Source organism: Rattus rattus, chromosome 3 (assembly GCF_011064425.1).
Source record: "Rattus rattus isolate New Zealand chromosome 3, Rrattus_CSIRO_v1, whole genome shotgun sequence".
Taxonomy (NCBI): domain Eukaryota; kingdom Metazoa; phylum Chordata; class Mammalia; order Rodentia; family Muridae; genus Rattus; species Rattus rattus.
The window spans coordinates 121,226,357-121,237,876 of NC_046156.1; the positions used below are offsets into that span (position 1 = coordinate 121,226,357).

At 45.9% G+C, this 11,520-nt stretch overlaps 1 protein-coding gene across 1 annotated transcript; it reads right to left on the reverse strand.

The window, feature by feature from the left end:
- Window positions 1–809: 809 nt before the first annotated feature.
- Window positions 810–7,771, reverse strand: Tchh (trichohyalin). Its single transcript, XM_032896788.1, has 3 exons — window positions 7,634–7,771; window positions 4,385–6,683; window positions 810–4,132 (listed from the first exon to the last, which is right to left on the reverse strand). The coding sequence occupies exons 1-3, from the start codon at window positions 7,769–7,771 to the stop codon at window positions 1,839–1,841; spliced, it is 4,731 nt and encodes a 1,576-aa protein (XP_032752679.1). The 3' UTR covers window positions 810–1,838.
- Window positions 7,772–11,520: the final 3,749 nt, after the last annotated feature.

Sequence of the window (11,520 nt, forward strand, 5' to 3'; positions counted from 1 at the left end):
GGAATGGGACTTTAAGAGGAGAAAGAGGTCTGGTGGGGGGAGGACATTCACATCATTTCTGGTCTGGATGATGGTCTGAGCCAGGCTATTTGGAACACTGCTATCCATACAGCCTTTGGGCCCCCAGGAATGGACATGGAGGAACTGTTATTCTATAAAATGCTTAGAGTTGGAGTTCAGCACCTTTCAGCGGTGGCAGCTGCTCCATGTCTGCTCTGTTTCAGTTCTTCTGAGACAGGGAGGTGAGCCAAGGAAACTGTGAAGGAGAGGGGCAGGAGGGCTCCTGCAGGTTTTTGTAAGCAGTGATCTAGTATCATTTTAAAAAAGAGGAAGAAAACACTTGGAAAGAGAGTCTATGTGGTACTGAGAATAATATAAGGGTATCCTTAACTTCATCCAACACTGACTGAAAACTTTTTGGCTCCCAAACAAGACAGATGTTTACAGAGTCTTAAGTAGGTTCCCTCTAGAGCAAAATATCAAAAGTAGTAATATTCTCAAACTCAACAAAATTTGGGGAAATGGAATAGCAGTTATAAATTTGAATCACTTGAGTAACACCTTGCTTTTGTTTTATGAAATTTTAAATGGTGCTAAGTACAAGTATAATGCCAAATTTGCTGTCCAAGTCTTACTCTTAATATAGGAGTCACCTTAATTGGGAAAATTTGTAGTAAAAATCAAAGGTTCTTTCTTCCTTTCATATTTGGACAGAGCTAATAGTAAAAATACAAGATATTGGAAATAAATGAATTTCCAGATTAGATATGAGTTATGATAGATGCATAATTAAAACAGACAAGAACAAATTATTTGCCAAACATTTATTGATTTTTAACAGTCAAATTATTTGAACAAGAATGTCTTCCAGGTAGTATAAGGCCTCAAAAGATTGTGAGCTGATAAGTATAATCAAGAGACCTTTAGAAATTTGTCATCTGTTTATACATTTCCCCCTTTCCTTCTTCCATCACTCTGTGAGTTCTTATTGGACCCAAACAAGACAAATGTTTACAGAATCTTGAGTAGGTTTCCTGCAAACCAAAATATACAAAAGTAGAAAAATTCTCAAACCCAACAAAACTTGGGGAAATGGAACAGAATGCTACAATTACAGTTTTAAATTTGAGTTGTTTGAGAAGCACTTTGCTTTTGCTTCATGAGATTGTTTTAGGTGATGCAAAATATAAAAATATAATGCCAAATTAAAATTGTCTACTAAGCATTCTCTTAATAAAGATTTGTTCCAGTTATGAATTGATTTCATATGGCATTTTCTGCATAAATCATTCTCCCCCTGCATTATTTGAGGGCTGTAAAATTTCAGCCTGCTGATGGAATCTGTCACAATTATGCAACAAAACCTGAGAAAACCATTTGGAGGTCAAGACAAATGGAATTAGGCCAAACAAAATGTCAACTTGAACTTATAAAATGAAAGCTCTAGACAAAATGATCCACCACTAAAAATAATGACCCAATTACTTTGAATACCAGAGTGCTACATTATTCTTGTTATTTATGAAGACCATAAATCAATGTGCTTCTCAAACAAATTTTTTTCAAAAAATTAAATGACTTACTTTTAAAAGTGCACATCATATCTGCACTAAAGAACAAAGACATCTTGCAAAAAAGGACTACCTGAGGAAGAATGAAAGACAGGAATTGAAAGAAATGAAATGGGTATAGTTTAAGATTCTGTAAGAAAAGACACATTCTAAGATCAGAGAGTTTTCCCACAACCAGAAACACGTGAGTTATCGCTGGATACCCCAGTGTTTCTCATTTTCTTTTGCTTGAAGGTTTGGCTGGTGCCAGGATTTTCGCAGCATCTTTTAAGGGCGGTATTGAGACCTCTGCTCTTGGATGTACTCGTAGAGAGGACTGGAACGCACTGGGACATTGGCAAACTGGCGTGTGCCAGGCTCTAGTATTGGGCGGCGCCTCTGCTCCTCTTGCCTACGACGGATCTGCTCTTCTTGGAATTTTCTCTCCCGCTCTTGGCGACGTCTTTGTTCCTCTTCTTGACGTAGTTCTTGTTCCTGGCGACGAATCTTATCCCTGGCAAATTGCTCCTCAGCCGGGTACTGAACATCTCGCTTCTCCCTCCGCAGTTGCTGGTCCTCGCGTTCCTCACGCAGGTGTTTCTCTTCCCGGAATTTCCTGTCAAGCTCCTGGCGGCGGCGCTGCTCTTCTTCCTGGCGAAGCTCTTCTACCTCACGGAATTTTCTCTCACGCTCTTGGCGCTCTTGGCGCTCTTGACGCAGCTGCTGCTCTTCCCTTTCTTGCCTGAGCTCTACTTCCTCGCGGAATCTTCTGTTGTCCCGCTCCTGGAGGTGACGCTGCTGTTCCTCTCTTTCCTGGCGGAATCGCTCCTCTTCCCGGAATTTCCTGCCACCCACCTCACGGTGTAGCAGCTCCTCCCTTTCCTGACGAAGCTCTTCTTCCTCCCGGACTCTCCTGTCGCGTTCTTGTCTTAACTGTTGCTCGCGCTCCTGGCGGCGCTGCTGTTGCTCCTCAAAGCGAATTTGTTCCTCCTCACGCTCCTGCCGGCGCCGCTGCTCTTCCTCCGGCTCTCGGCGGAATTCTTGTTCCCTGCGGAACTTTCTGTCCCTCAGCTGCTCTTCCTCTCGTGGCCGGCGGAACTCTTGTTCTCGGGGGATCTTTCTGTCCCTCAGCCGCTCTTCCTCCAGTTCTTGGCGGAGCTCTTGTTCCTCACGGAACTTTCTGTCACGTTCCTGGCGCCTTAGCTCTTCTTCCTGGAGTTCCCGGCGGATTTCTTGTTCTTCACGGAACTTTCTGTCACGTTCCTGGCGCCTTAGCTCTTCTTCCTGGAGTTCCTGGCGAATCCTTCTGTCCCTCAGCTGCTCTTCCTCCAGTTCCCGGCGGAGCTCTTGTTCCTCACGAGATTTTCTGTCACGTTCTTGGCGCCTCCTCTGCTCCTCTTCGCGTTCCTGGCGGAGCTCTTGTTCCCGGCGGAATCTTCTGTCTGGTTCCTGGAGCCGCAGCTGCTTTTCCTCGAACTCCTCCTGGCGGCGCTCTTCTTCCTCACGGAATTTTCTGTCCCGCCTGAGCTCTTGTTCCCTGCGGATCTTTCTGTCCCGCAGTTGCTCTTCCTCCAGTTCCTGGCGGAGCTCCTCTTCCCGGCGGAACTTTCTGTCACGCTGCTGGCGGCGCTCCTCTTCCTCGAGCTCCCGGCGAAGCTCTTGTTCCAAGCGGAACTTTCTCTCACGTTCTTGCCCGCTCAGCTGCCTTTCCTCTAGCTCCTGGCGGCGCTCTTCGTCGTGGAGTTTTCTGTCGCGCCTAAGCTCTTGTTCCCGGCGGAACTTTCTGTCCCTCAGCTGCTCTTCCTCGAGTTCCTGGCGGAGCTCTTGTTCCTCACGGGATTTTCTGTCACGTTCCTGGCGGCGCCGCCGCTCTTCCTCGCGCTCCTGGCGAAGCTGCTCTTCCACCCTTAAACGGTCTCGCTCTCGGCCACGCAGCTGCTCTTCCTCCAGTTCCTGGCGGCGCTCTTCTTCCTCACGGAGTTTTCTGTCCCGTCTGAGCTCTTGCTCCCGGCGGAACTTTCTGTCCCGCAGCTGCTCTTCCTCGAGTTCCTGGCGGAGCTCTTGTTCCCGGCGGGATGGTCTGTCGCGCTCCTGGCGGCGTTCTTGTTCTCGGTGGAATGGTCTGTCCCGCAGCTGCTCTTCCTCACGTTCCTGGCGGCGTTCTTGTTCCCTGCGGAATGGTCTGTCCCTCAGCTGCTCTTCCTCACGCTCCTGGCGGCGTTCTTGTTCCCTGCGGAACTTTCTGTCCCGCAGCTGCTCTCCCACACGCTCCTGGCGGCGTTCTTGTTCCCGGCGGAACTTTCTGTCCCTCAGCTGCTCTTCCTCACGTTCCTGACGGGGTTCTTGTTCCCTGCGGAATGGTCTGTCCCTCAGCTGCTCTTCCTCACGCTCCTGGAAGCGTTCTTGTTCCCTGCGGAACTTTCTGTCCCGCAGCTGCTCTTCCTCACGCTCCTGACGGGGTTCTTGTTCCCGGCGGAATGATCTGTCCCGCAGCTGTTCTTCCTCACGCTCCTGGCGGGGTTCTTGTTCTTGGCGGAACTTTCTGTCTCGCAGCTGTTCTTCCTCACGCTCCTGACGGGGTTCTTGTTCCCGGCGGAACTTTCTGTCCCGCAGCTGCTCTTCCTCACGCTCCTGACGGGGTTCTTGTTCCCGGCGGAACTTTCTGTCCCGCAGCTGCTCTTCCTCGAGTTCCTGGCGGCGCTCTTCTTCCTCACGGAGTTTTCTGTCCCGTCTGAGCTCTTGCTCCCGGCGGAACTTTCTGTCCCGCAACTGCTCTTCCTCGAGTTCCTGGCGGAGCTCTTGTTCCCGGCGGGATGGTCTGTCGCGCTCCTGGCGGCGTTCTTGTTCTCGGTGGAATGGTCTGTCCCGCAGCTGCTCTTCCTCACGCTCCTGGCGGCGTTCTTGTTCCCGGCGGAACTTTCTGTCCCGCAGCTGCTCTTCCTCACGCTCCTGGCGGCGTTCTTGTTCCAGGCGGAATCTTCTGTCCCGTTCCTGGCGCCTCAGCTGCTCTTCCTCACGCTGCTGGCGGCGCTCTTGTTCTTCACGGGATTTTCTGTCACGCTCCTGCCGAAGTTCTTTCTCAGGTTCTTGGAGGCGCTCCTCCTCCTCTTCTCGGAATTCTCTCTCTTGTTCTTGATGCCGCCTCTGTTCTTCCCGTTCTGTCTGCAGCTGCCTTTCCTCCTCAAAGAATTTGCCTTCTCTCTCCTGTTGCTGTCTTCTCGATTCTTCCAGGAGCCGTTCTTCCTCCTGGAAGGTCTCATCTCGTCTTCTGGCTTCCCGTTGCTGCTCTCGCTGCAGCTGCTCTTCCTCTAGGATCTGCCGGTCGCGCTGCTGTAGGCGCCTCCTCTCCTGCTCCAGCTCTCTTCTCTCTTCCTGTTCGTTTTGCAGAGGCCGCCGATCCTGACGTCTTTCTTGCTCCCGAGAGTCTTCCAGCTGCTGGATCGTTTCCTCATCCTCTCTGCGTTTGGTGAAAAGCCTGTTACTACGAACTTCGACTTCTTTCCTAGGTTGCCACTGCCATTTCAGATCCCTGCGCCGATCTTCATCCTGCAGCCGCTGCAGGTCCTCCTCTTGATACTGCCTCTCCTGCTGCAGGCGCCTCCTTTCTCTCTGCAGCCGCTCTTCCTCCTGCTGCAGCCGCTCTTCCTCCAGCTGCAGGTCCTCCTCTTGATACTGCCTCTCCTGCTGCAGGCGCCTCTTTTCCCGCTGCAGTTGCTCTTCATCTTGCTGCAGCCGCTCTTCCTCCTGCTGCAGGTCCTCCTCCCTGCGGTATTTCCTCTCCCGCCGCTGGCGCTGCTCTTCTTGCAACAACCGCTCCTCGAGTAGCTCTTCCTCCCTACGCTGCCTCGGTGTGCGGCGTCTCTGGTTTTCTTCCCGCAGCTCCCAGCTCCGGTTTGGCTCTCGGCGCTCCGCTTGACGTCGCCTCTGTTCTTCCTCAAGGAGGCTGTCCTGGAGCTCAGCTCTTTGCAGTCTCTCTTCCTGGAAGCGCTGCTCCTCCCGGTCGCGGAACCGCTGCTCCTGCTCCAGGCGCTCCTCCGCCCGTTGCGGCCTCTCCCATTGGTAGCGCTGGCGAGCCTCCTCAGCGGAACGCTGCCGTTGGAGGTCGCGGCGTTGCTCCTCCTCCTCCCGGAGCTGACGCTCCTCTAGCTCCTGGCGAAGCCTCTGCTCTTGCCTGCGAGGCCTAGAGTAGACCTTGTTCTGACGGGCTTCTGCCTCGCTTTCGAGCTGCCACTGCCACCTCTGGGTGATGCTCTGGTCGGGTTCCCGGACTCGCGTCTGCTCATCCTCCTCAGCCAGCGCCTGCCCGCGCCTGAGCTCCTGCCTCAGCTCCTGCTCGCGTCTTAGCTCCTGCTCGCGTCTCTGTTCCTGCCTCAGCTCCTGCTCGAGCCTCAGCTCCTGCTCGCGTCTCAGTTCCTGCCTCAGCTCCTGCTCGCGCCTCTGTTCCTGTCCTCTACTCAGCTCCTGTTCGCGCCTTAGCTCTGGTTCGCGCCTCAGTTCCTGCCTCAGCTCCTGCTCGCGCCTTAGCTCTTGTTCGCGCCTCAGCTCCTGCCTACGACTCAGCTCCTGCTCGCGCCTCAGCAGGGGTTCGCGTAGCTCTTCTTGCCGGCGCCTCTGCAACCTTCTCTCTTCTGTTTGGCCCTTGCCCTTGAGTTCCTGTCTCTCTTGCCTTTGCTGTTCCTCTACCTCAGAAAACTCCTCAGCGTCACGACCCTTACTCCAGCTTAGAGGCTCTTTTTCTGCAAGGCGCTCCTCCAGTTCTTGCAGTTCTCTCCTTTGCAGTTGCTGCTCTTCGTCGCGGTGCTGCCTGTCGCGCTGCTCCAGCCTCAGCTCCTCAGCGCGCTCCTCCTGCTCACGTCTCTTCTGCCAGCTTCCGCGCCCAGGTTCTTCGTCCAGTTGTCTATCCCGGGGCTCGAATCTCCTTTGATCTTCTTGCCTGCGATCTTGTGACAGGCTCCTCTTTTCCTTGGTTAGGGTTCTCTTCTCGCCTAGCTCTGCAGCCTGATCGAGAGCATAATAGCAAGCTTGAGCAATCTTGAAAAGGAACAGGAGGAATTCGTTGAAATCAACACGCCCGTTGCAGTCACGATCCAGAAGTTCTAGGGTCAGATCTACAGTCTCCGGATCATGTGGTTTCTATGTAAAGATTAAAACAAAAGTTTTATAATTAATTATTTACAAGTAGTAAAGTTTTGCTCTCACACTTGTTTTAGTGGGGGATATTTGGAGCGATTAGAAAATGCACAGTGGGACTGGAGAGATGGCTCAGCCTTTAAGAACACTTGACTGATCTTTCAGAGGTCCTGAGTTCAATTCTCTGCAACCACATGGTGGCTCCAACCATCTGCAATGGGATCTAATGCTCTCTTCTGGTTTGTCTGAGGGAAGAGACAGTGTACTCATATGAAATAAATAAATAAATAAATAAATAAATAAATAAATAAATAAATAAATAAATAAATGTTTAAAGGAACAAAAGAAAAGAAAATGCACGGTATCTTGTTTTCCCAGATATATGAACAACTCATTTCAAATCACACCTTTGTTGGAAATTTTTGTAATTGTGTGCTGATCAAAACAACAAATTCTTCCTAGATGAATGTATATAAATATAAATGGTTTCAGCCTCATGATCAACAAAATGAAATTTTATGAAGATTTCCAACAGATATTTCTGCTTGAAATAGCCAGTGCTCCTGATTTAATTTGTATTCTATGTTTGAAGAAGAACTGAAATATTTTCAGCAATTCCATTTTAACTGAGAAACAACAGATTTCTGTTGTTGAAAGTTGGAAGGTGGGGGGAGTCTCTTCAGGTCTACTAACTTGATTAGGCATCATTAGTGGTAATGCCCTATTAACTCATACTTCATTTCTATTAACAATGTCTTCAAGACCATTAAATATATGCTATTAACTTCTTTAGTACCCAGATTACAATACACATTTAAATACCTCAGGCTCAAAAGTGAATGTAGACCTGTCATGTTTCCAAACAATATTAATATTAATTGTTCTGGTCTTTCTTGAGAGGTACAATGAAAGCCAAATACCTGTAGATTTCTTCTGTGTATGAGAGGTCTTACCTGAAGGACATCTCCAAGTTCTCTCTCAAGGAGATTTTTCAGTTCTCTCTTGCTAAGTGATGCTCCATCACAACTTTGTGATGCATATTGATTGAAAACTTCAGTGATATCAACAATGCTTCTTATAAGTGGAGACATTTTTTTCTTAAAATTCAAGTAAACCTAGAACAATAAAATAGGATTCAAAATCAAATCTCTGCTTCTGACATTGGGAAAACTTCATTCACACTGATTTAAACAGATCTTTGACCGTGTCACTCACAGTTATTTTAACTTGCATTTTCAGAGCATTTTATCTCTGAATACTGTATTCAGGAAGAGGAAGAGAAATATTAAAAAATTCTAAGCCAAGAAACCATCTTCGAACTATATTACAGTCAACTTTTCATTGTCCATCAGTCTAGACTATCCTTAATCTCCCTCCCCCTGTTTTTGTTCCAGCATATTTCAGAGCAGAGAGTGGAGAGATGAGGGCAAGAATTTAAATTCTACATATTGCTACTCATAGCAGGTCTTAAAGTAGAGCAAAGAGGATAGATGAAAGAAAAGATGTGAAGAGAGACTTGAGCATCTTCAGAAGCCAATATGTAGCCATGTATGTCAATTGTGTCTCCAAAAACATTGCAACAAACAACAGGGCAAAGGAAATGTGAATTATTCCTTAATGTGTGTAGCCATCATGCCATCAAAATAAGACATTGTAGCATCTAGATAGAGCCAGGCAGAAAAATAGACTGCATGCTATCTACCTTAACTCAGATATAGTATGGCTATATAATCTTCTATTATTGGAAATTATTTGAGAGATCTTTTCTGATTGGCTAATCAGAATCAGTGGGCCAAACAAACCTGGAGAAGTTTGGATGATATTGTTCTTAGGGCTGGTTTTGTAAAACTCAAGTAAATAATTTGAATGTTGGGTTATAAAGGGGGGAGGAGTTCTGGGAATGTAGCTCAGCAGTAGAATGACTGCTAGTATGTTTAAGATAATAAGTTCAATTCTCAGAATGTCATAACAAAGCAAAATACACAGCAACAACAAAGCTTTATCCAGCAACAGACTGGTGTTAAAAGAATATTTGGAATGGCTTGCTGTCTACCTGAATAGTACCTCACTTAGATGAGTTCTTTATATCATTTCAACTTCAACACCTCATATGCCAATTCAGGTGTGAACTGTATTAAGATGCCTGTGCATAAAAAAGAGATCCAAAGGGTTTGCATACTTTTGAGATCATAGTTTTTTGTTTTTTGTTTTTTTAGAAAAAAGAGCCTCTTAAGAGGCACGCACCAGATTTCTTGATGTGAGGATTGAGTTCAGAGCTTTGATTGAGTTCAGAATTGCTGCTTTTCATTCAACTAATGGAGATGGAGTAAGCCAAGCACATGGTTCATTTCTTTAATCCTAGCTTCCCAGAGGCAGAGGCAAGTGGATTCCCATGAGTTTGAGACCAGCTTGGTCTACGTAGTAAGGTCTAGGCCAGACAGGGCTAAACAAGACCTTGTCAAAAAAGAAGAAAGCGAGAAGAAGGCAGATGAAGTGAAATTTAGCCAACACTAGAAGGTGGAGGTCCCTTCTGGAAGACAGGACCAACCTCTATTCGCCCAAAGTGTACCATGGCTAGAAAACAAAGACTCATAGAATACCATTCCATAGAATGGAACTTACCCACTTCACCAGAGGAAGAAGTCAAGTGCTCGCTGACACTGCTGGCAAGTGTGCTAGGTAACTGGGAGCCTGGCCTTTTATAGGGATTTTAACTGTGCCCCAGGGAACAACTTGGGAAGGATACACCCACTCTGTGGGATGGGCTGATTCATTAAAATCCCAGCTCCACCTCTGTCTCCAGGAATGGCTTGTTTATCTCATTATTTGCTCACGTAGCTATTTGGCACCAGGTTCACAGGACTTGCCTCCTGACTGTGTACTGGCCCCACCTAATACATAAAGGAGAATATTCTCCAGATTTTCTAATTTTCCTTAATTGTTAAAAACATTAAATCAAAGGTGATGAGTGTTCTAAAACTTGGTTTATTATGACTTCAAAAAAGAACAACCTCTAGTCATGTTTTTAAGATTTATTTTTAAATGTGTGTGTATGCACGTGCACATATGAGTTTAAGTGTCTATGGATGCCAGAGATGTCAGATTCCCCCAGGGCTGGTCCCCCCAACATAGACACTAGAAACCAAATTCAAGTCCTTTGCAAGAGCAACAAGTGCTCTTAACTCCTTAGCCATATTTCTCCCCCCTTAAACAATTCATTTTTATGAAAGATACAAATTCTAGGTTGACAATAAACAGGACTTTTTTTGTTACTTACATAAACCATGAGAACTGACTAACTTCTCTATGGTAAGGACCATGAAGATGCAGAGGGGGTGGGCAAATATCTTTTTTAAAAATTCAGATGGGGTTGGGGATTTAGCTCAGTGGTAGAGCGCTTGCCTAGGAAGCGCAAGGCCCTGAGTTCGGTCCCCAGCTCTGAAAAAAAAGAACCAAAAAAAAAAAAAAAAATTCAGATGGAAATTTACTTTACATTCTATTCCTCATTTTTTCCCCTACAGGTTAGGGGGTGCCTCTTAAGTAACTAATTTTGAAGAATATCTTAAAATGTGTGTTTATCAAACTGTTGATGAAAAAGTGTATTGTGAAATTTCATTCTTAGAGATATTAAATCTAAAATTTGCTCATCTGTTTTTCTTTCTAGCATATTGAAGCCCCTGGAGAAAAAGAGCTAGTGTAATGCATCATTGTAGATATAATCATGGCATTCAGCCTAAGTTACTAATGGTTATGACATCTAAACACTTGAGCTGGCTTCTTCTGGAAGCACATTAAGGTCATTCTAGCCCATTAGAGCTTTCTCAACCCTGGTGATCATTTGTGAATCTCAGTGCTATTTTATTGTAAGGAACAGGGTTCACCCCTGGTTGTCAGTGACTCCCATCCTTCCATTTCGTACTACAGGAAACTTTGGTTCATAATTGGTTTATGGAGACTATTAAATGATTCAACAGCTTCTCTGAAATTCTGTCTCCACCAAAGGCAAGTATTGGTTTTGGGAATTTTGAGAAGAATAGATCCCTTCTTGATGTCCATTTCTTACTCTGCTTACTGGTATCCCTAACATGGATTAACTAGAAAGTTGAGGTGATAAGAGATGAAAAGATAATTGTAAATCTAGCTCATTTCTGTCTCTTCAAGGCCTTAAGTACCAACGTCTGTGATTTCCAAGTTTTGGCAGAACAGTCATTATCTATTGGGGTCAGTGAATTGATTTAATATGGCAAACCCTTAAAGAGTACGGCTTCTCTGACTCAGTCCTAACTAAGGTTTTATACAAGTTTCTTAATCTTTGAACCAACTTCAGCAATGGACACACATAACTAACTACAGGTCATCAAAGGCTTTTTTGTCTTTTCCTGAGATTTCTGTTATTTCGCATAGATATCCTTCAAGGGATTCAAGGGATTCCCTATAACCACGTATGTCTCTTTGTTATCTGTTTCTCTCTCTCTCTCTCTCCCACACACCCATTGGTCTAGCTCCCTGAAATAATTTTCTTATTTTATTTTGTACTTAATCTGATATAAAAGGACACATGTAGCTGTTCTTATAACATAGTATAAGACTGCACTTATTTAGAAATAGACACAAGAAAGAAGAGGAGGAGGAGGAGTCAATTCTATGAAACCTGTGGAGGTTTTAAAATATTTTCCTTTATGTTGTACTCACTTTAGACAGGAATGCATAAGAAAGGCATTATTAAATCTAAGATTTAACTTTTTCCAAGGAAAAGTCTAGACTGAAATTTTCTAACAGAACATGAATGGATAAAAATAGGCAGACTCATGAGGTGACAATAGGAAACTCAGAAGTTGGA